The sequence below is a fragment of the Crassostrea angulata genome, chromosome 10, assembly GCF_025612915.1.
Source record: "Crassostrea angulata isolate pt1a10 chromosome 10, ASM2561291v2, whole genome shotgun sequence".
In the NCBI taxonomy this organism is placed as follows: domain Eukaryota; kingdom Metazoa; phylum Mollusca; class Bivalvia; order Ostreida; family Ostreidae; genus Magallana; species Magallana angulata.
In genome coordinates this window covers 13,957,863-13,981,239 of record NC_069120.1, presented here as the reverse complement: position 1 = coordinate 13,981,239, position 23,377 = coordinate 13,957,863, and the positions used below count along the sequence as shown (strand labels likewise).

General features: G+C 32.5%; 1 protein-coding gene and 1 pseudogene across 1 annotated transcript; both read right to left on the bottom strand.

Annotated features, from left to right (window-relative positions):
- Positions 1-4,745: 4,745 nt before the first annotated feature.
- On the bottom strand, positions 4,746-8,164 carry LOC128164675 (uncharacterized). The gene has a single exon (XM_052828653.1). The coding sequence runs from the start codon at positions 7,614-7,616 to the stop codon at positions 6,504-6,506; it is 1,113 nt and encodes a 370-aa protein (XP_052684613.1). The 5' UTR covers positions 7,617-8,164; the 3' UTR covers positions 4,746-6,503.
- Positions 8,165-8,270: 106 nt separating this feature from the next.
- LOC128164676 (uncharacterized) lies at positions 8,271-9,022 on the bottom strand (annotated as a pseudogene).
- Between the last annotated feature and the right edge of the window lie 14,355 nt (positions 9,023-23,377).

Below are 23,377 nucleotides of genomic sequence, written 5' to 3'. Positions count from 1 at the left end.
TCCATGCCCAAGTGATTGCAAGCATAATGATACTACACATACTCGCCATATCATCGACACAAATAAAAAAACTGACAAATTAAAGTTTCTTCAGGTTGGATATGTCTTTGGAGAGAGAGAGAGAGAGAGAGAGAGAGAGAGAGAGAGAGAGAGAGAGAGAGAGCTGTGAAAAAACACCAATTTTATAGATTTACGTCTTTGTTGAAGTTTATTATTGATCGCGCAGAGGGAACTCCATATAATGTATACATTTTAATGCCTATTGGTGTGTATAATGAATTTCGGATATTAAAATTCAATTTTCGATAGAAATCTAAGGTTTAAAATCAAGGACAGTTTTATTAGAATAAGCCATTTCCTTCATCTTTAATTTTTGGATCTAGTTATTTATTTTAAGTATCTTTAGAAATAAGATAATTGAAATGCCATAAACCCTAGGAGAGAGAGAGACAGTCAGACAGACAGGAAGAGAGGAAGAGACAGAGAACTATGATTATATACTGTAACACTTTTTTCACTATATTGAGTTTTTGTAGTATAAGAAAAGTCTGTGTTTAAAATGGAGGTTACTATATTTGGCACGCCAAATTCACAAACATAAGATTATCATAGTTTCAGTCGATAAACTGGGTTTAACGGTTGTAAACAAAATACTTATATTTAACGGCGTTAATCTATACTTTACATCTGTAAACCATAGTTTACGCGATCATCTTTGTTTCAGAAGTGTAAAACTATAATTCATAATAACTGAAAACAACCATTTGCGATCGCAAAACATACTTTATCTGATAAATATAGTTTCACGTCTGTGAAACTATGATTATCAACTCTTAACTGTAGGTAACGAATGTAAATTATACTTTACAGATGTGAAACTATATTTATTAGCAACATCTATCGTTAACGTTATATGCAGACAGATAATCTTAGATTATCATTCGTTTACTATAGTTTACAACCGTTAGATAGAGTTTTACGGATGAAAACTATATTAAACGGATCGTTAATTATAGTTTAAGAATCGCTAACTATAGTTTACGAACCTTAAACTAAAGTAAACAATAAACTATTGTTTACATTATGTTAGCGTCCGGAAACAATAGTTAATAGTCGATAAACATAGTTTATTATCTGTAAAACTTTATTTGACGCCGTTAATCTATATTTAACATCTGAAAACGCGATCATCTATGTTTCAGAAGTGTAAAACTATATATAATTAACACTGAAAACAACCATTTGCGATTGAAAAACATAGTTTATCTGATAAATATGGTTTCACGATTGTGAAACTACGATTAACAACTCTAAACTATAGTTAACGAATGTAAATTATAGTTTACAGATGTGAATATATATTTATCAGCAAAATCTATTATGAACATTATTTGCAGACAGATAAACTTAGACTAACATTCATTAACTATAGTTTACAACCGTTAAATAGAGTTTTACAGATGAAAACTATATTAAACGGATCGTTAATTATAGTTTGCGAATCGCTAACTATAGTTTGCGGTTCGTAAACTATGGTTACTAGTTGATAAAGCTTATTTATCAAATGTGAAACCATTTTAACTCATTTTTGTGAATTTGGCGTGCCATAGCTATGCTATGATGGAACTTTATCGTGCTAATGCCCTTATGCCATTCCGACTCGAAATCTTAAACCTTAGGACTAGATAATACATGCGAGAGAGAGACTTTGTATTTGATAAGGGTTTTAGTTAAGTCTTAGATGCTTTATAGCAATGGGGTACGAGCACCAGGTGCCCGCTTTTCTTGAAAATGGAAGAAATCAGCACTCTGGAAGAGATTGGTAAGAAAGGTAAGATAGGTTGTAGAAGCGTATCATAGGCGAATGAAAAAAATCGGCCATGCAAAACGAACAACCTAAATATCCCTCGGACTCCTACTTTCTCCCTGGGAAAAAAATTGGATCCGCCCATAAAAATTCTCTGTAATTTAAGGGTATAGTCTTCCGGTTACGATTTCTCTAGGGTACGATTTCTCTTGATACCTCTTTGCACACCATCTAGCGTTTATTTAGTGCATGACTGTTGGTTTTGCATAGGTAATTGTTTGTGTTGCATCGATTACTGTCTGTTGATTTTGTAAAATAGGCTGGTCTGTTTCGTATTTTAGCATGTTTTAAAAATAAGTTGTTCGATTTGCGCTAACGCCCGTTTTTAAGGATGACGTTTACTCAGAATGAAAAAAAAAATCCACTGATGATAATGAAAAACCATCTATTGTGTGTTACAGACCTTTGCTTGTATTGTTATTTTTCACTTTCAGAAAAGTAGGTCAATGACCTACTTTTTGAGTTAATGGCCATTGAATATTTATTGAAAAATCAAGAAAAATCCCATAAAATTTTACTCTACGATTGAGATTTTCTTCATTATAAAAATATTAAAAATAAGTAAACACTTTAAAAATAAGATACAGTTTATGAATGGTAGTGGCACTAAATAAGTACACAGCATTAAGATTTCAGCAATAATTTATAGAAATAATCCAGTCCGAATTTCCTCTATCGGATTTCAAATCCCAACCCATTTTTGCTCCAATTTTACAAAAAATTGAATGATGATAATACAAAAACATTGAGATATGGTGTCTTTTATCGTTTTTAAGCATTTTTCAATATTTTTATAATTCGTGCCATAAGATTATTTTAATAAATAAGTGAGGTAAAACCAACGGAAAATATGCAAAATTACATAGACTTAAATATAAAATCCTAACTTTTAATAATAGACTACTGCCAATAAACTTTTAGCAGAAAACAAAACCTGCAAAATTTAGTCCGAAATTCCTCTGTTTGGCTAAAAGTCAATTTTTATTTGAGCCTAATTCCATAATAAAGTGAAAATATTGATTGTTTTGTCAATAAAAATTCATTTCATAAATACTTTTTGTGTTCAGAAGAAATTTTACTCATTACATTGAACTTTATAACAATCGGAATTTGAGAACTCAAACCCTGAGTAAACAACACCCTTAAATGTAAAATGTCTAAACAAGGACGGATAAGATACTGAAAAAATTAAAATATCAATAAATCTGACATTTTGTACACACATATATATATAGTGTGTGTGTGTGTGTGTGTGTGTGTGATTTTATATTTGCTATATCCAGCGAGTGGAAATGGTATATATATTCGCGAGGCTTGCCGAGCGAAAATAACCATTTCAACGAGTTGGATAAAGCAAATATAAAATCACACAATTATAGATGTTATATTTATCTCAAAACGGGGCTTAACTACATTGATAGTCAGGTAATTATTAAGACGTATAACTTAAGATAAACATAAATACTAGTATTTATAAAAAGAATCTTATTGAAAGGATTTAAAATCTTATTTCATGAAGATCCGCGAAATCTACAAACTTGATCTAAGAAATGAATTTAATTTATGTTTTCTCATGCTGCACAACCTCACCGCAGCTCCGTTTTTGCTGTCTGATAAATGAACTCAACACTTGTGCATGATGAAATATGTCATTTATTAAAAATGACGAAAGTAAAGAAAAATATAAACAACATAGTAGGGGATCAGACCCAAAACTGTTCACACAAAATGTTAAATAACTTATCAATATGCTGATCCCCTTAAAATACAGAAAAACAATATTTTGTTCAAAATTATATACAATATATACAAAACCAGCAAAAAGATGGCACCTCAAAAATAAAATATGCCATATGCAAAATAACAATATTTTGTACATGTATGCAACTTTCGAATATTGGAGTGGAGAAACGGGGATGGTGGTGGGTGTATCAAAACATTACTCGTGCTAACACTCTCATAGATGAAGACAGAATGACCCTACTCTCACTGGTCAGATACTGACTGCATCAAACCACGTGATCGTATCGCTTAATTTGATTGGCTATTAAATTAAATTTGGGGAGAAATACACCATGGAATTTTAAGCAATTACATAATAGGTCACTGGGAGGTTTTTAGACTAGGAATTTGGGCTAAAAATAGACATCGACAGTGACCACTGCAGGGAAATTACATAATATGGCCAACGACCTCTACAAGGCCTGGGAAAGAAATGCAATTTATCTAATCAAACATAAACATGAAAAATACAATAAATCAGCAAATAAAATTATAGCATTCAACACATAAATACAATTATTAACATAATTGTTGTTTTATATTTTCTCATGCTGCACAACCTCACCGCAGCTCCGTTTTTGCTGTCTGATAAATGAACTCAACACTTGTGCATGATGAAATATGTCATTTATTAAAAATGACGAAAGTAAAGAAAAATATAAACAACATAGTAGGGGATCAGACCCAAAACTGTTCACACAAAATGTTAAATAACTTATCAATATGCTGATCCCCTTAAAATACAGAAAAACAATATTTTGTTCAAAATTATATACAATATATACAAAACCAGCAAAAAGATGGCACCTCAAAAATAAAATATGCCACCAAATGTGAATTGCATAATGACAATTGGCAATTCCATTGTGCCATCCAAGGTGAGTTGTGCACTTGTTGATGTTGATGTGAACACATACACAAAACACAGTTTATAGTCAAATGTACCAACAGTTAAACACTGACTTGGCATACTGTTACCAGCAGTTACACACTGACCTGGCAATAAGTGCATATAATTCATTATACTATAACCCGTACAAATGTAACATGAATGGCAATTCTAAGGTGATAACCCGCAGGCACTCTAATAGACTAACTTAAAAGTTGTACTAACAATATCTAAAGACACAATGCGCAACTAAAAAATAGCAGTTAAACACTGACCTATCATTACAAATTCCTACACCTGTAAACATACTATAACTAACAAAATTAATTGAGACACCCTCCTTATTTTACGCACAAGATTCTCTTATGGAAAAAGTAACAAACATAAGGACATTTTTTGGTACAGATCAATAGCAGCAGTTAATCACTGGCCTGCTATAAATAAACTGCAGGGGTAAGAAAGAATGTAGATACAAATAATTACAGTTGAAACGATTGTATTCTAATATATATGTGTAATGCATTGGAGTTCCAGCAGCCTAAATGCTGAATAAAACTCTCAGAATAGCCTAACTGTGCAGCATGTGTTGCTGCCACTATCCGAAAACGCCGAAGTAGAATGCATGAGGCACTTTTCCTTACTGGACTGTTTATTGATTACTTCTACCACTGCCATATTATCTGACATAAATAAGATTTTTCTATTTGCCATCTCTGAACCCCAAATTTCCAAAACCAAAACAATTGGAAACAATTCTTTTACGGCAATTTGCAAAGGTAGAGTTTGTGTCCACTCATCAGCAAACCATTTTGAACCAAACACAGCAGCAAATCCTAACAAAACCAGAAGCATCTGTAAATAGTCGCGTGACATCTGAAGATTCCCATTCCTCTGGAAAAAGAATTGATTTTCCATTGAAATTTTGAAGAAAATCTAGCCACATGGCTAAATCAGCTCTTACCTCATTATTAAATTTTTTTTGATAATAAGGTTTTTTCACACCTATAGTCAAGTCAATCAAACGACGTAAAAATGCCCTACTAGGAACTACTACCAAACAAGCAAAATTTAAGACTCCAATTAATGATTGAAGCTCCTGCAAAGTAACTTTTTTACGCCTACTAAACTGATATACAAGAGTCCTACATTTTTTTAATTTGTCTGGTGGCAGCGGACTCATCATATCAATAGAATCAACCTAAAATACCATAAATGGTGATGCATGTTACTGGCCAGAAAGTTTTCTTATCATTAATTGGAATATTAATCCTTCCACATAAATCAAACAAATTCATCAAATGATTTTTACATTTTTCAGACTGAGGAGGTCCAATAAAAAAGAAATCATCCAACATATGAGACATACCCCCTGCTTCTAGCTTGTTTAACATAACCCATTGAAGAGCTGTTCCTAACTTCTCAAATATTTGACAAGAGCTACTTGTCCCCAGTGGCAAACAGCTTTCGTAGTAGAACTGACCTTTCCAAGTAAAACCCAAAAAATGATAATCCTTTGGGTTCACGGGGATTATTCTGAAGGCATCCTTTATATCTGTTTTAGCCATAAGTGAACCCATCCCATATTGATGCACCAAACTGAGTATCGTATCAATTGAAACATAATGAACATGAGAGTATTCCCTAGGTATATTAGAATTAACTGAGTCCTGAGCAGGAAAGGATAAATCATGAATGATTCGAAACTTGTTTTGCTCGGATTTTGGTACAACCCCCAGAGGAGAAGTTTTAAAAAGAGGTAAAGGGGGTTTTGTGAATGGGCCGCCAACTATCCTCTGCTTACTTAAACCCGTATGAATGTAATCTTCAATAACTTCTGGGTGCTCATATGTAGACTTATGATTATGAGGAGGATGAATGGAAGGGGACTTAACACAGCCTCATCTACACCCAAATGTAAAGCCATTCACTAACAATTTTAATTCATCTGCCTCATAACCTAATAGTTCATTGTGAAGTCTTAACGGGTTTACTGGAGTTGGAAGAACCAGCGCCATTCCTGTTTGATGTGATAGATTTGGATGACATGTTTCTACACTGAAATCGGGGGTGGGGTCCACTACAGGCTTGGCAAGTATGGGCGAATCGACAGGGTAGGGAGTTACATTTTTGCCAATTGTTATAATTGTAGCACTGTTTTGCCCGAAAGGGCTGCTGTTTACCATTATAAGCTTGGAATTGGGTAGGAGACTTTAAACCCATAGAGGCTACCTTAAGTCGCAACTCTGTTACTACTCTCTCCCACGGCAGGAGGGATGTCTCTCTTATTTTCCTAAATGACTCATCATACATTCTCCAGGGTTGGTCCCCATGAAGCTTGCGAATCTCCCTAATTGTAAACATGTATTTTAACAGATTGCATGCCTCATGGGGAAATTTCTGTAAGTAAATTGTACTGAATACCAGAAAAGCATCTGTCCATTGATGGATTGTAATAGGTGTTTTATGTGAAGCCGCTTGTTGTAGCTCAATTTTCCCCGCTTGTACCACAATTGAAAGGGGTTCATCTCCTGAGGTCGGCAATAAATTTTTTAAGTCAACAAATTCATTGTTCCAAATTTTAAGTTTCAGTTTGGAGGAAACTGATGCTCCTAGAGGCACACAATCTGATAAGTGAATTTGAGGGCTACTAAAGCATGCAAAACTACTACCCGTACTCTGAGATAAATTGCCTGCTGGCTCACCTGTGAACACATTATCCAGTAATGTTCCCAGTGCAGAGGCAGGAATTGTGGCAGCCGCAGAGGCAGGAATTGTGGCAGCGGCCGGTATAGCTTCCCCAACTACTGGTGCAGTATCCTCAACAGAATTCACCATTGGAGGTTGCCCAACCTTTTCACCTATGTTTTGTTTCTCACTAGCAGCTTTTTGTTGGTTTACAATTTCTTTTGCCAGTAGTTCATAATCAAGATTTGATAGCACATTGACAGTGTCAGTCTCCGCCTGTTTTCGGGTTCTTTTTTGCCCTTTTTTCCCATTATGTACTTCAGTTGGTGGTGTTGGTGGTGGTACACCTCCCGTTGCCACATCATCTCTCCTGGCTCTCTTTATGGGTGGCATAATGGCTAAATATATAATAAGAATAATAAGTATGAATCCTATCCTTTCACATATATGATTAGCCTAACCCATAAGCATTTTTTCATAATAACTTTTGCATTAACAGATGATTTCAACCATGTACTTGGTATTTTGACCTGATAGTTAAGCGAATACCAACACAGATTTTGATATACATGTACATGTTAACATAAAATTCATAATAATAGGAACATGTCCCACTGACCATATGGGTAACACAGACCCAATGTTCCTTCATCATTATTAGTACATGTAGATTCAAACATTATGTAACTAAATAGTCCCAACATGACTTTAATTACATAACATTATTAACATTAAATTCATAATTGTAAGGAACCTGTCCCACTGACCATATGGGTAACACAGACCCAATGTTCCTTCATCATTATTAGTACATGTAGATCCAAACATTCATGTAACTAAATAGTCTCAACATGATTTTTAATTACATGTTAACATTAAATTCATAATTGGAAGGAAACATGTCCCACTGGCCATATGGGTAACACAGACCCAATATTCCTTCATCATTCCTTAGTATGCAAACTCACCAAACATAAAATTTATCAGTTCCAGCCAAAACACTTAGTTCAAAATGAAAGGTAAAACTTGAACTGATACTCATCAACATGAAAAAATCACGCATTTAAATTTCAGGGAGTTAAGACATAAACTGCCCCTACACTGTCTTAATTAAAACAAATAAAATGTAAATATATATAAATATGTATATATATTCACATATCATTGAATATCATTATTCTAGAGTGGTAGCACATAAGATCCAAAATCATACTGGCCTCAAAACTTTTGAGTGCAGGATCACCGCATTCCTAATGCTGCGGCGAAACTTCCTCATGGGCTGGTCCTCGGCAGGGGTACACAGCAGATGGACACCATCCGGGCCTAAATAATGAAAGTCCTTCCAAAACCCCCGATGTCCCCAGAAATAAATTCCACTAAGGGGCTCAGCAAAACGTTTCAAATGTTCATTAGTCTGAACCACAAAGACGTTAAAATTTTGGCATGATGCAAACTGCATTCGGCGAATTAACTAGCCGTATATCACTAATTTTACTCTACCACCATCTCTTAAATACTGTCCAACAGATATAATATCCCTAGCTAATTTCTCACTGTTTGTACTTTCACAGATATCATTTTCACCAATCTGTAAAAACACCACATCAGAAATTGAGTCAAAATGCAGAATCTCCGCCCTGAAGACACGCTTGCTTAATCTCAAACCGCCTTTCCTCTAAATGATACTTTAAACACTTCAGGGTCTAAATTCAGATTGTCTGTTTCTGTCTGCATACAATAATCTCTTAAAATCTTCTGATGTAAGAATGTCCAATCACGCACGCATTTAATATCCTCATTGTTTACATATTGTACCCCAACCGGAACCCGCAGAAATAATCATGCGATATCGCATACAACAAAAAACTAGAAACTGCGTTTCAAAAACCTATACTGTATCAAAACATTACTCGTGCTAACACTCTCATAGATGAAGACAGAATGACCCTACTCTCACTGGTCAGATACTGACCGCATCAAACCACGTGACCGTATCGCTTAATTTGATTGGCTATTAAATTAAATTTGGGGAGAATTACACCATGGAATTTTTAGCAATTACATAATAGGTCACTGGGAGGTTTTTTAGACTAGGAATTTGGGCTAAAAATAGACATGGACAGTGACCACTGCAGGGAAATTACATAATTTGGCCAACGACCTCTACAAGGCCTGGGAAAGAAATGCAACTTATCTAATTAAACATAAACATGAAAAATACAATAAATCAGCAAATAAAATTTTAGCATTCAACACATAAATACAATTAGTAACATAATTGTTGTTAATTTTTCTATTGATCGACGTATCAAAGGAAAAAATGACCGGAAAACTTCATCAATGCACGTAGCGCATTGATGAAAAAGTTTTCTGGTCAAGCAGACGAAATCGTGAGAAGACGCTTAATTTTCAATTTAGTAAATTCAATAATGTGTATTGTTTATTTTTGAAGGTAAAACTTTCGATTTTTTATATTCATAAATTGTATTTTGTTTGCTGACAATTAAACAGACACAACTTTACATTTTGTTGCCAGTGTTTATCTTGGAAATTCCAGTTCTACAAATGGTTTTAAATCAGAACAGATGAGAAGAGTAGATCCGGTGTAATGAAGAATAATGACCCCCGTAGAATAATGACCGGGGGTCATTTTTCTACGTAGAATAATGACCCCCCCCCCCCCTAGCTGAAGAATAATTGGATTTTTTTAGTATAAGAAAAGTCTGTGTTTAAAATGGAGGTTACTATATTTGGCACGCCAAATTCACAAACATAAGATTATCATAGTTTCAGTCGATAAACTAGGTTTAACGATTGTAAACAAAATACTTATATTTAACGGCGTTAATCTATACTTTACATCTGTAAACCATTGTTTACGCGATCATCTTTGTTTCAGAAGTGTAAAACTATAATTCATAATAACTGAAATAACCATTTCCGATCGCAAAACATACTTTATCTGATAAATACAGTTTCACGTCTGTGAAACTATGATTATCAACTCTAAACTGTAGTTAACGAATGTAAATTATACTTTACAGATGTGAAACTATATTTATTATACTCTGTCCCAAGATATTTTGGATTCACGTTTGGCTTAATTGTTTAATATTTATAAATACCTCAGGATCCAAACGATGTTCATTCAAAAGTATGAAAAATTTCCAAGATTTCTCAGTCAAAACGCCCCTGTTAGCTTATCAGGTTTCAATACAATGCTAAAAAATGTGATGTCTACGGAGATTTTGCATTGCAGTAAGCCCGGATGATAACGTTGAAATATTGCGCGATGTATTCCGAGTGTATTCCGAATGGAGAAAAGATGTAAACATTCCCCATTATAAATCTCCGTAAGGAATTTTTTTTCGTTCCTGTGAATTTTTCCGAGTGAAAGATGATAATGTGTCAATGAAATTATCTTGGAAAATATCCCTTTCAACTATTTCAATTGCACTTCTTTCACAGGTAAGTGTATTTTTATTAAAAATCGTCCAAACGTGAATCCAAAATATCTTGGGACAGAGTATAGCAACATCTATCGTTAACGTTATATATGCAGACAGATAATCTTAGATTATCATTCGCTTACTATAGTTTACAACCGTTAGATAGAGTTTTACGGATGAAAACTATATTAAACGGATCGTTAATTATAGTTTAAGAATCGCTAACTATAGTTTACGAACCTTAAACTAAAGTAAACAATAAACTATTGTTTACTTTATGTTAGCGTCCGGAAACAATAGTTAATAGTCGATAAACATAGTTTATTATCTGTAAAACTTTATTTGACGCCGTTAATCTATATTTAACATCTGAAAACGCGATCATCTATGTTTCAGAAGTGTAAAACTATATATAATTAACACTGAAAACAACCATTTGCGATTGAAAAACATACTAGTTTATCTGATAAATATGGTTTCACGATTGTGAAACTACGATTAACAACTCTAAACTATAGTTAACGAATGTAAATTATAGTTTACAGATGTGAATATATATTTATCAGCAAAATCTATTATGAACATTATTTGCAGATAGATAAACTTAGACTAACATTCATTAACTATAGTTTACAACCGTTAAATAGAGTTTTACAGATGAAAACTATATTAAACGGATCGTTAATTATAGTTTGCGAATCGCTAACTATAGTTTGCAGTTCGTAAACTATGGTTACTAGTTGATAAAGCTTATTTATCAAATGTGAAACCATTTTAACTCATTTTTGTGAATTTGGCGTGCCATAGCTATGCTATGATGGAACTTTATCGTGCTAATGCCCTTATGCCATTCCGACTCGAAATCTTAAACTTTAGGACTAGATAATACATGCGAGAGAGAGACTTTGTATTTGATAAGGGTTTTAGTTAAGTCTTAGATGCTTTATAGCAATGGGGTACGAGCACCAGGTGCCCGCTTTTCTTGAAAATGGAAGAAATCAGCACTCTGAAAGAGATTGGTAAGAAAGGTAAGATAGGTTGTAGAAGCGTATCATAGGCGAATGAAAAAAATCGGCCATGCAAAACGAACAACCTAAATATCCCTCGGACTCCTACTTTCTCCCTGGGAAAAAAATCGGATCCGCGCATAAAAATTCTCTGTAATTTAAGGGTATAGTCTTCCGGTTACGATTTCTCTAGGGTACGATTTCTCTTGATACCTCTTTGCACGCCATCTAGCGTTTATTTAGTGCATGACTGTTGGTTTTGCATAGGTGATTGTTTGTGTTGCATCGATTACTGTCTGTTGATTTTGTTAAATAGGCTGGTCTGTTTCGTATTTTAGCATGTTTTTAAAAATAAGTTGTTCGATTTGCGCTAACGCCCGTTTTTAAGGATGACGTTTACTCAGAATGAAAAAAAATATCCACTGATGATAATGAAAAACCATCTATTGTGTGTTACAGACCTTTGCTTGTATTGTTATTTTTCACTTTCAGAAAAGTAGGTCAATGACCCACTTTTTGAGTTAATGGCCATTGAATATTTATTGAAAAATCAAGAAAAATCACATAAAATTTTACTCTACGATTGAGATTTTCTTCATTATAAAAATATTAAAAATAAGTAAACACTTTAAAAATAAAATACAGTTTATAAATGGTAGTGGCACTAAATAAGTACACAGCATTAAGATTTCAGCAATAATTTATAGAAATAATCCAGTCCGAATTTCCTCTATCGGATTTCAAATCCCAACCCATTTTTGCTCCAATTTTACAAAAATTTGAATGATGATAATACAAAAACATTGAGATATGGTGTCTTTTATCGTTTTTAAGCATTTTTCAATATTTTTATAATTCGTGCCATAAGATTATTTTAATAAATAAGTGAGGTAAAACCAACGGAAAATATGCAAAATTACATAGACTTAAATATAAAATCCTAACTTTTAATAATAGACTACTGCCAATAAACTTTTAGCAGAAAACAAAACCTGCAAAATTTAGTCCGAAATTCCTCTGTTTGGCTAAAAGTCAATTTTTATTTGAGCCTAATTCCATAATAAAGTGAAAATATTGATTGTTTTGTCAATAAAAATTCATTTCATAAATACTTTTTGTGTTCAGAAGAAATTTTACTCATTACATTGAACTTTATAACAATCGGAATTTGAGAACTCAAACCCTGAGTAAACAACACCCTTAAATGTAAAATGTCTAAACAAGGACGGATAAGATACTGAAAAAATTAAAATATCAATAAATCTGACATTTTGTACACACATATACATGTATATATATAGTGTGTGTGTGTGTGTGTGTGTGTGATTTTATATTTGCTATATCCAGCGAGTGGAAATGGTATATATATTCGCGAGGCTTGCCGAGCGAAAATAACCATTTCAACGAGTTGGATAAAGCAAATATAAAATCACACAATTATAGATGTTATATTTATCTCAAAACGGGGCTTAACTATATTGATAGTCAGGTAATTTTTTAGACGTATATCTTAAGATAAACATAAATACTAGTATTTATAAAAAGAATCTTATTGAAAGGATTTAAAATCTTATTTCATGAAGATCCGCGAAATCTACAAACTTGATCTAAGAAATGAATTGAATAATTTTTCTATTGATCGACGTATCAAAGGAAAAAATGACCGGAAAACTTCATCAATGCACGTAGCACATTGATGAAAATGTTTTCTGGTCAAGCAGACGAAATCGTGAGAAGACGCTTAATTTTCTATTTAGTAAATTCAATAATGTGTATTGTTTATTTTTGAAGGTAAAACTTTCGATTTTTTATATTCATAAATTGTATTTTGTTTGCTGACAATTAAACAGACACAACTTTACATTTTGTTGCCAGTGTTTATCTTGGAAATTCCAGTTCTACAAATGGTTTTAAATAAGAACAGATGAGAAAAGTAGATCCGGCAAAAAGTTATTGATGCAGGTTTTGTTGCCAGTGTTTATCTTGGAAATTCCAGTTCTACAAATGGTTTCATTTTCTACGTAGAATAATGACCCCCCTAGCTGAAGAATAATTGGATTTTTCTGAAGAAAAAAGACCCACGGGTTATTTTTCTTCATGTTAAACATGAAGAAAAATGACCCCCATAAAAAATGACCCCCCCCCCCCCCCGTAAACATGAATAGAAATTGGTTACCCCGTATCCAAGAAAAGAATTTGAAATTACTTAATTTTTCACTCTGTTCAACTGAATTTGAAGAAATAAACACCGAACTTGTAAATAAATCGCTGTATATATAGTTATATGTAGTTTTTCATATCTGTAGCAAGCACACGCAAAACACTCTGACATTGCCACAAATTGATTGTTAACAGTTACGTTACTTCTCTCGTCGACATACGGCGGGAAATGACGCAAATAAAGGAAAATTCATACACAATGAGGATATTGTGTGATAATTAACGAACAATAATCATGAAAGAATAATTGTTGTAATGATATAAGCAATATTCATTGGTGAATGAATTGTCAATCGAAGAATGATACATGTATATATCTTTATGGAAAAAGACTTAGGGGCAGGTAACGTAGGAATATGAATACCTCTTATTTACATTTCTTGGGGAAAGTGATTTTTAAAAAAATCATTTTGCGTTAGTTTTGTTTTCTTCTACGTAATACATGAACATCAATATTCTAAACATTTGTACTGTTGTGTTGTGATCATGAATACACTTTATTCTTTTGGAGCAAATTTGTGAAGAGTACCTGACAATAGTAAATCTAAATAGATGATAAACACTGATCGATTATAATAAGATTGTTTCTAAAAGCGTTGATAAGAGGTTAGGGCCCATGTTAGGGGTTTATATCCCGCTTGATTTTGATCACACGATCTTTATTGTATCCAAAGTTACCAATGCTCATACAAACTATTGAAGCATTAATCATCTTGATATTAACTAAACTAAAGTATGCCGAGGATAAAGTAAAATATATTTTCTGTACGAGTACTCTCAGTACTTTGACGATTTTCCTTATTGGCTGTTAACCTCTACTGTCGTAATGGCTGCTGTCAGTGCCTACTAACTTCAGTTTGGTTATAATGCCTAACAGTGGAGTAAACTTTTCATAATTTTGGTTTCATCATTAATTCTGGGTAATGAACTTGTATACCAAACAGTTTGTATTGTGGAAATCCTTAATGCAAGTATAATTCATGAACAATATGAAAAATATAGAAGATGCGACGGCGAAGCGCGAAGATGCGAAGACGAAAGTGCTAAGTTGCGATGGCGAAGAAGAGATACTATTATTGCTTCTTCGCCTTTGCAACTTCGCACTCTCGCCTTCGAAACTTTGCGCTTTCGCCTTTTTAGCTCACCGAGACGAAGTCAATGGGAGCATATGCTATATCCCCGGCGTCGGCGTCCGGAACTGGTTAAAGTTTTAGTTGCAGCTCCTTATCTAAGTTATTACTTGTCCTCTCTTCAACAAAATTACATAAATGATGCATCTGGACCTACTGAATCTGGTTCCTAACTTTCAGATGCTGGAGGAGGTTAAGGTTTTTGGAGCAGGTTAAAGTTTTTTGTTGCAGGTGCCCTTTAATATCTAAGTTACGGCTGGTCCGTACTTCACCAAACTTGCATTGATAGTGTCTTATGATACTGATGCACCAGACAGGCTTGAGTACTGAATCTGAGCTATAGGTTTCGGATCATGGAGGAGGTTCAGGATTTTGGAGCAGGTTAAAAGTTTTGTTGCAGGTGCCCTCTAATGATTATATCTTAGTTACTACTGGTCCTAACTTCATTAAACTTGTATGGATGGTGCGTCTTATGATACTGATGCACCTTGAATGCTGAATCAGAGCCATAGGTTTATGATTCTTGATGAGGTTTAGTTTTTTGGAACAGGTCACATGTTTTATAGATGATAGCTAGTTGATTTAACTATATTATAAATGAAACGTAGAGGTTGCTTTAGATGTAGATCCTGATCTCCATTATCAAGGATGCAAGAGAAATCTCCTACCTCACTCAAACCTGCTTGATAGAAAGATGAGGTTGTTGTTAAATGATATAACATGATTCCTATGATAAAGTATTGTATGATATGAAACACTATTGTTTAATAGGATACAATATAATATCATATGTTATATTGTAAAATGTTATATGATAACGATAAAATATTGTATCAATTTTTTTATATATGTATTTTATGATATTGTATCGTGATATTGTTATGTATAGTACACATGTATTGATTTTTATGAAACAATATTATAAAATATCATGATCATATCATACGATATTGTATAATATGATATTGGTTTATATGATAAATTATCATATCACATGAAATTGTGTTTTATGATATTTTAACATATATTATTGTATCATATGATACAATGTGTATAATATGATTGTATTATATAATATTTTACTTTATCCCATGATATTGTATCATTTGATATGATACAATGTTGTATCAAATTATATTGTATCATATAATACAATATCATATTATGTATCAAATACGATAGTATCATACAATACAATATCATACTATAATATTTACATTTACTTTGTTTCCCTCTATTAAATTGCATTGGTTGATTTGAGTGATATTTACGCACAACACAGAAGACCCAATCACCAAGTCTGGTGCGTATGAATACATTTAGTATTCCTTCAGTATTTCTCTAAGAACAGGAACTGACTCTTCTCGCGACTTCAAACCGGATAACGACCTGTAAATATACTTACGCTGATAAATATTTCATTGATGTAAATATATTTTGACTGTTAAATGAATTCAATTGAATAATTTCTTAGTTTACCAAGAGCAAATTCATTAAATTACAGGAAAAAAAATAAAATTGTGTTATTAGAATTTAAAACGCTGTGCACTATTTTTGTCAGCATATTTCGGCTGTTCCAGTGGCCATTCCGTTAATTTCGAATAACTCGTTGCATCAGACAGAGCTTTTTAAAAACAAATCATATTTGCGGGAAGGAAATACATGTTTAAAAAACGTAGATATAAGCATTTAATCATTATTTTTTGAAAGATGAGGTCTTATAACTGCAACGATATGTGCAAACAAATTTTCATAACGCACTAGCACGCGTTTACAATTTGTATGCACACACCGTTGCAGTTATGAGACCACATCTTTAAAAAAATAATGATTCAATGCTTAATTATACAATATAATATCATATGTTTCAATGTTATGATGTATTATTGCAATATGATATTGTTTCATATAATACTATATTGTATTATGTTCTATGATATTCTTTTATTTTATTTGATCAAATACAATTATAATTTATAACACAATATAATGTCATATCATACGTTACAATATCATGTCTCACAATTCTTTACGGTATTTTATGGTTTTATATGATATATATTATAAGTATGATAGGATGCAATTTTAATTTTATATCATTATATTGATTAACATATGATCATATGATTATCATACAATTTTTTAACAGATGATATACGATATTGTGTCAAAACAGAATCCATGAATATCCAAGATCATAAAGGATGGTTTTCATAAATATGACAAAGGTGGTCTCATAAAGGTGATGCCTCATAAAGGTGATGCCTCGTCTCGGTGAGCTTTGTAATCTGTGATTACCTATGTTTTATAATTGCGGAGCTCTCCATCGTTTAAAGGGTTCCGAGGCATATTTTGGAATTTTTTTTTATAAAATTAAATTGTCCAGGAGGATAGGGTCCGGACTCCCTCTCCCGTTTTACTGCGTAAAATTACACAATTTACTCCCTCTCCCCCTCTAGATCCATGCATGAGCAAGGAGTGTCGCATAATGAAATTAGAATGTTACTGTGTTTAGTCCACGGTAAACAGACGGCTGGTAAGTGACAGGAGTCTGGAAGTGCATATGTACACACTATGGCGGACATTAAATTTTGTGTGGAGTAGATAATGATTAGGCATAGCCAACACTGGTAAACATTTATGTTACATGTACACATTAAAATATTTATAAACAGTCATAGTAAGCGCGATGGCCTAGCGCATGCGTACCAATAATAGCATGGATTAATCGGAAAACCTTGTCGAGTACGGTGCCTGTATTAAATTATATGTAATCGACCGAGACTTGCTGAATGCAATCAAAAAACGCGAAGGCGAAAGTGAAAAGATGCGAAGGCCAGAGTGCAAAGTTGGGAAGAAGCGATAGTAGTATCGCTCCTTCGCCTTCGCACTTTAGGCATCACGTCTTCGCGTTTCGTCGTCGCATCTTTGCACTTTTGCTCCTTCGCCTTCGCACTATCGCCCTTGCAACTTAGGTCGAAGTTGCCCTATCGGAACCAAAGATATATGTAAATGTAATTGTTAATTAGAGACAACCATACCCCGATGCAATACCTCAATATCTTTTTATAACGTAAGGATTTTTATTTTCTAAGATATACCCCTTCTTTCACTTTAAGTTTATTTGAAAATGAATTATAATTTCTGTTACTTTCTGTAAACTGCAGTAGTAAAAATAACAATAGTGTAATAGATTATTTCACAAATAATAAAAAATATATACTGAAAAACTTTAATCTACAAGGGGGTCATTGTTCTACAGGGGTCACTTTTCTTCATGTGAAGTGTGCACATTTTTATGAAAATGACACTTATTCTTCAGGCAAAGGGGTCATTTTTCTACGTAGAATAATGACCGGGGGGTCATTTTTCTGCGTAGAATAATGACCGGGGGGTCATTATTCTACGTAGAAAAATGACCCCCGGTCATTATTCTACGGGGGTCATTATTCTTCGCAAAAAGTTATTGATGCAGGTATCAAAGAATTTTCTCGACAATCAGAAACGACAATATCGTATCAAACTAATAAATATTAAATGGTTCAAGTATAGATGTATATGCTATAACATGTTAATGATATTTCATACTTATAACTGGTACTGTGTCTATTAATCAATATGGATTTATTGATAAATGACGCCAATTAGAATTCTTGAATGTTCGTCAATGAAAGAATTTTTTTTGCTTTTTGACTCTAAAATTTTATCATATTGTCATGTTTTAAATTTTTAATTGTTTGTTTTGAACATATTTTATTGATTAAACAAAAGGATCAGAAACATTTTCTAACAACTTACAAGTTCCTCTCCTTAAATATAACAATAGTTGCCATGCATATGAATATAGAACAAAAGAAAATATAATATTGATATACACAAAGAAATATTATTTAAATCTCAAGGATTCGTCTATAAACTTTTGTACAGAAGCAAAAATGCTTTTGTTGATATTTAAAGGTAGGTTGTTGTTGCCATATAAAAGTAAACTAGTATCAATATTGACTAAATCTAACATAAACAATTGATCAAACATGTTGTTTCTCGCTCTAGAGTATTTTTTACAAGATTTCCATTGATTGTTTCTAGTAGTAATGCTGTTGATAAACAGTGGAATGACCTGGTAAAATACCGGCTTGATATCGATAAAATAAATTGTTCCTATGAAAATAGTTGTACACATGTTTAAAAACGATTCTTTCCATACTTTTACTAACACATGTTGCAACCACTATTGAAATAAAACCACTATTGAAATAAATTATCTCAATAGTGGTTGAGAATGCATTTCATTAGAAAAATCACTTTGCAACCACTATTGAAATAAAACCACTATTGAAATAAATTATTTCAATAGTGGTTGGGAATGTATTTCATTTAAAGAATCACTTTACAACCACTAGTGAAATACAACCACTATTGAAATAATATATTCAAATAGTGTTCCGGGATGTATTCCATTTTGAAAATCAATTTACAGACACTGTTGAAGTACAACTACTATTAAAATTATTTTTTCAATCGTAGCTTAGAATGAATTTCTTTATTAATATTACTTTGACAATCTATATTTTTTTCTTTACATTTCTCTTTCTAGAAACATATCATGTCCTATGATATTGTATATTATTTGCACAATAGTGAACATCTTGTAAATTGCCAGAACTTCTATTCAAACCCCCTGTGTCTTGAATAATTTCTTATTGATGATTATTATTATAAAATTAATATGACTATTAATATAAATTATTTCAATAGCGGTTGGGGGTGTACTTCACTACGACCACTATTGAAATATATTATTTCAATAGTGGTTAAGGATGAAATTCATTTCAACCACTATTGAAATAATTTATTTCAATAGTGGTTGGGGATACCTTTCATTTCAACCACTATTGAAATAAAGTATTTCAATAGTGGTTGATGATGCATTTCAGTTTTATGTCTATTATTATGTCTGTTTGTTACACTTTCCTTTCTGCTAGGGGAGTTTCTTAAGAGAAGAAGTATGTCTTATGAATTCAATTTTGATTATAATGTTCTTTGATTTACCTCTATATGGTCATGTTTCCCATACCATCTGTCATCTGGAACCGAAAGTGTTATGCACAGTCGGAATAAAAGGCATTAGAATAACATCCTACCACAATTGAAATATCTTATTTCGATAATGGTTGTAATGAACCGCATCCTTAACCACAATTGAAATAAATTATTTCAATAGTGGTTGTTATGAAATGCAAACCTAACCACTATTGAAATAATTTATTTCAATAGTGGTTATAATGAAACGTATACCCAACCACTATTGAAATAATTTATTTCATTCAATATTGGTCTTAATGAAGTACATCCTCAACCATTATTGAAAATATCTATCTTAATAGAGATGTTCATTATTACATAAATCTATAATGATATATCAGCTATAATTTTTTTTTAATATGCAGGGGTTTTGAATAGAAGTTCTGGCAATTTACAACGTTGTCTTCTAATACAAATAATTCACAATTTCCATAAAACATGATATATCTATAGAAAGAGAAAGGTAAAGAAAAGATATGAACACAATTTCATATGTTTATCTGCGGGGATTGGTTATTTCTGCACAACAGTGGACATCCTAAAATTAGTACATTTATATCATATATCGATTACTATTACCGTGAAATATGCAAGTCTTTAGTACCTTAATTGTGCATTTGAATTAGTTGTTAGATAAAAAGAAATGTATATGCATGTTTATTTGCAAGAATTGGTTATTTACTTCTACACAGTAGTGAAACTTGTAACCTAATTGTGTATTTGGTATTATTCGTTAGATTTCTTGCATTTCAAAATAGTTTGCAAATATGATTTACAACTTCTTTCCTTCCAAATGTGTTACAATAGTGATTACATAGTTATATTATTTTATAAAGTAATTCATTCCCATTAACGATAAAAAAATAAATTTAATAGTAGCTGAACTTCAATGGTGTCTGTAAAATAGTTTTTATCATGAAATACATCCTCAATCTCTATTAAAATCATTACTTCAATAGTGGTTGTATTTCAATAGTGGTTGCAAAGTGATTTTTCTAATGAAATAAGTCCCCAACCACTATTGAAATAATTTATTTCAATAGTGGTTTTATTTCAATAGTGGTTGCAAGGTTATTTTTCTAATGAAATACATTCCCAACCACTATTGAAATAATTTATTTCAATAATGGTTTTATTTCAATAGTGGTTGCAACAAACACATGATAACATAAATACCGGTCTATAATTAGAAACCAATGACGGATCATCTTTTATAAATAGAGGAATAACGTGAGCAATTTTCCAAAAACATGGAAAAGTATTATTAACAAGTGATCTATTAAATAACAATGTTAGTGGTTTTACAATAGTAAAAAGGGTTGCCTTCAACATTTTGTGGCTAACCAAATCAGGACCAATTGCTTTATAAAAAGGTAATATTGAAATAATGTCTAACACTTCTTGTTCATTTATATAAATATTACAAAGTGTTTCTCTACATAAACTATACATATTAGGTAAAGCCGCATTCTTATTGTGTACAGAAGAAATTGAAGAAAAATATGTATTAAGAGATTCGATCTTCCTAATATCTGAATAAACAAACTTGGTTGTACCATTTATATTAGAAATTTGAATTGGTGGTATTTCCGTTGAAAGCTTCATATGAAATGAGTCTTTCATCAGCTTCCAGTATAACTTACATGTAGTATTATTTTTGCTTGAATCATTTAAATACGTTTCTATATTGTCATCATAATTTGAGATAGCGTGTTTTTTTCATATTTTTAACTGAATTTCGGACCTTTCTATACGCAGACCAAACAGAATCTTTATTCGTTTCAATTGCTTTGTTACGCAGTCGGTCTCTAGCTCTGATCGTTCTCCGTAATACAGAGTCAAACCATGGCTTGTCACGAGGCCGAATGGTTATTGTTTGTTCCGGTATACACTCCCTAACGAACGAAAGAAATTTTGTGGTAAAATTATCAACTGCTATATTAACATTGTCAACTTCTGTAATAATGTTTGTCCAATCGCAATGTTGAATTCAGGAATTTAGTTTATCGAAGTCAGCATCTTTGTAGACCCATACCTTACGTTTGTAGGAACGATTATAGTTTAGACTTGACGAAAGCGCTATGTATGTCGCTTTGTGATCGCTAACGGACGAGTCCATTAATAAATTGACCGATTCGTAAACTTGGATATTTGTAGTAGTGAAAATTGGGTCAAGAAGTGTGTTCGACGTGTGTGAAATTCTGGTCTGTTCATGTATATTGTTAACAAGGTTGTACGTAGAAGAAATTTCAAAGATAATGTGCGTTCGTGGAACAGTAAAGAGATCTACAATGATATCACCAGCAATTATTATTTTATCTGAGTGCTCGCCTACTTGGTCTATGCTCCAGGAAAGCTTAGTCCTAAAAATGCTATCGGAATTTGGTGGGCGATATAGACAGCTAAGAAAATATTTAAAGGTATGGTTGTCTATTTCTACCCATAAACATTCAACGTCAGCGGGTTCAAATTCGGGACGTCTAGTAGCACGTATTTGATCAGAAAGGTAAATCATTACACCACCACCAAAACAATTTTTATCTTTACGCAATATTTGACTGAAACCGTCTAAAATAATGTTATCGTTACTAACACTGGGATCTAAGTGGGTTTCGGTGAAACATAGTATATCAAAGTCGTGAATAAAGTAGTTTAACTGACCTAACTTGTGTCTGATACTGCGGATATTGAGATGTAGAATATTCAGAATATTTACAATAGAAGGACCCGGATTAAGTTCAATATCTCCGCACAGCAGTAAAAGGATAAACATAAAAAATTTGAAAAAATTAATATACACAGAAATTTGCATTATGCTTAACAATAGGTGGCTAAACGAGTTACATAGATAATAAAAAAGAAACAGAAAACTTGCAAGTGGGGAATTCAGAAATAAATAAATTTTTGAAAATAAACTTTTAATTGTTAAACGGAATAGGGAGATTACAAAATCAAAATGCATTCCAGTTGAAATTCCAAAGAATGAAAATAATTTCCGATTAGAAGACTAACATAGTACGCCCAACGTTAAAAATATTCAAAACACTTCGCTTTTACCGATATCAAAGTAAAAAATAATCGAGTTCATAATTATTTTGAAGCGTAGACGGGTTTTAAACCCTTCCCTTCGACTGAGCAAAAAATCAAACTAATGAAAAATGAAAATATCTAAATAAAGTAGAAATTTATTGAACAGAGCCAGAAAGGCAGTGCGGAAGTGAACTCTGATCAATGGGAGGCGGTATTTTCCACTGTAAAGCTATATT

Excerpts from the sequence above, each read along its gene's own strand:
- LOC128164675 (XM_052828653.1), bottom strand. The coding sequence starts at position 7,616 with ATGCCACCCATAAAGAGAGCCAGGAGAGATGATGTGGCAACGGGAGGT.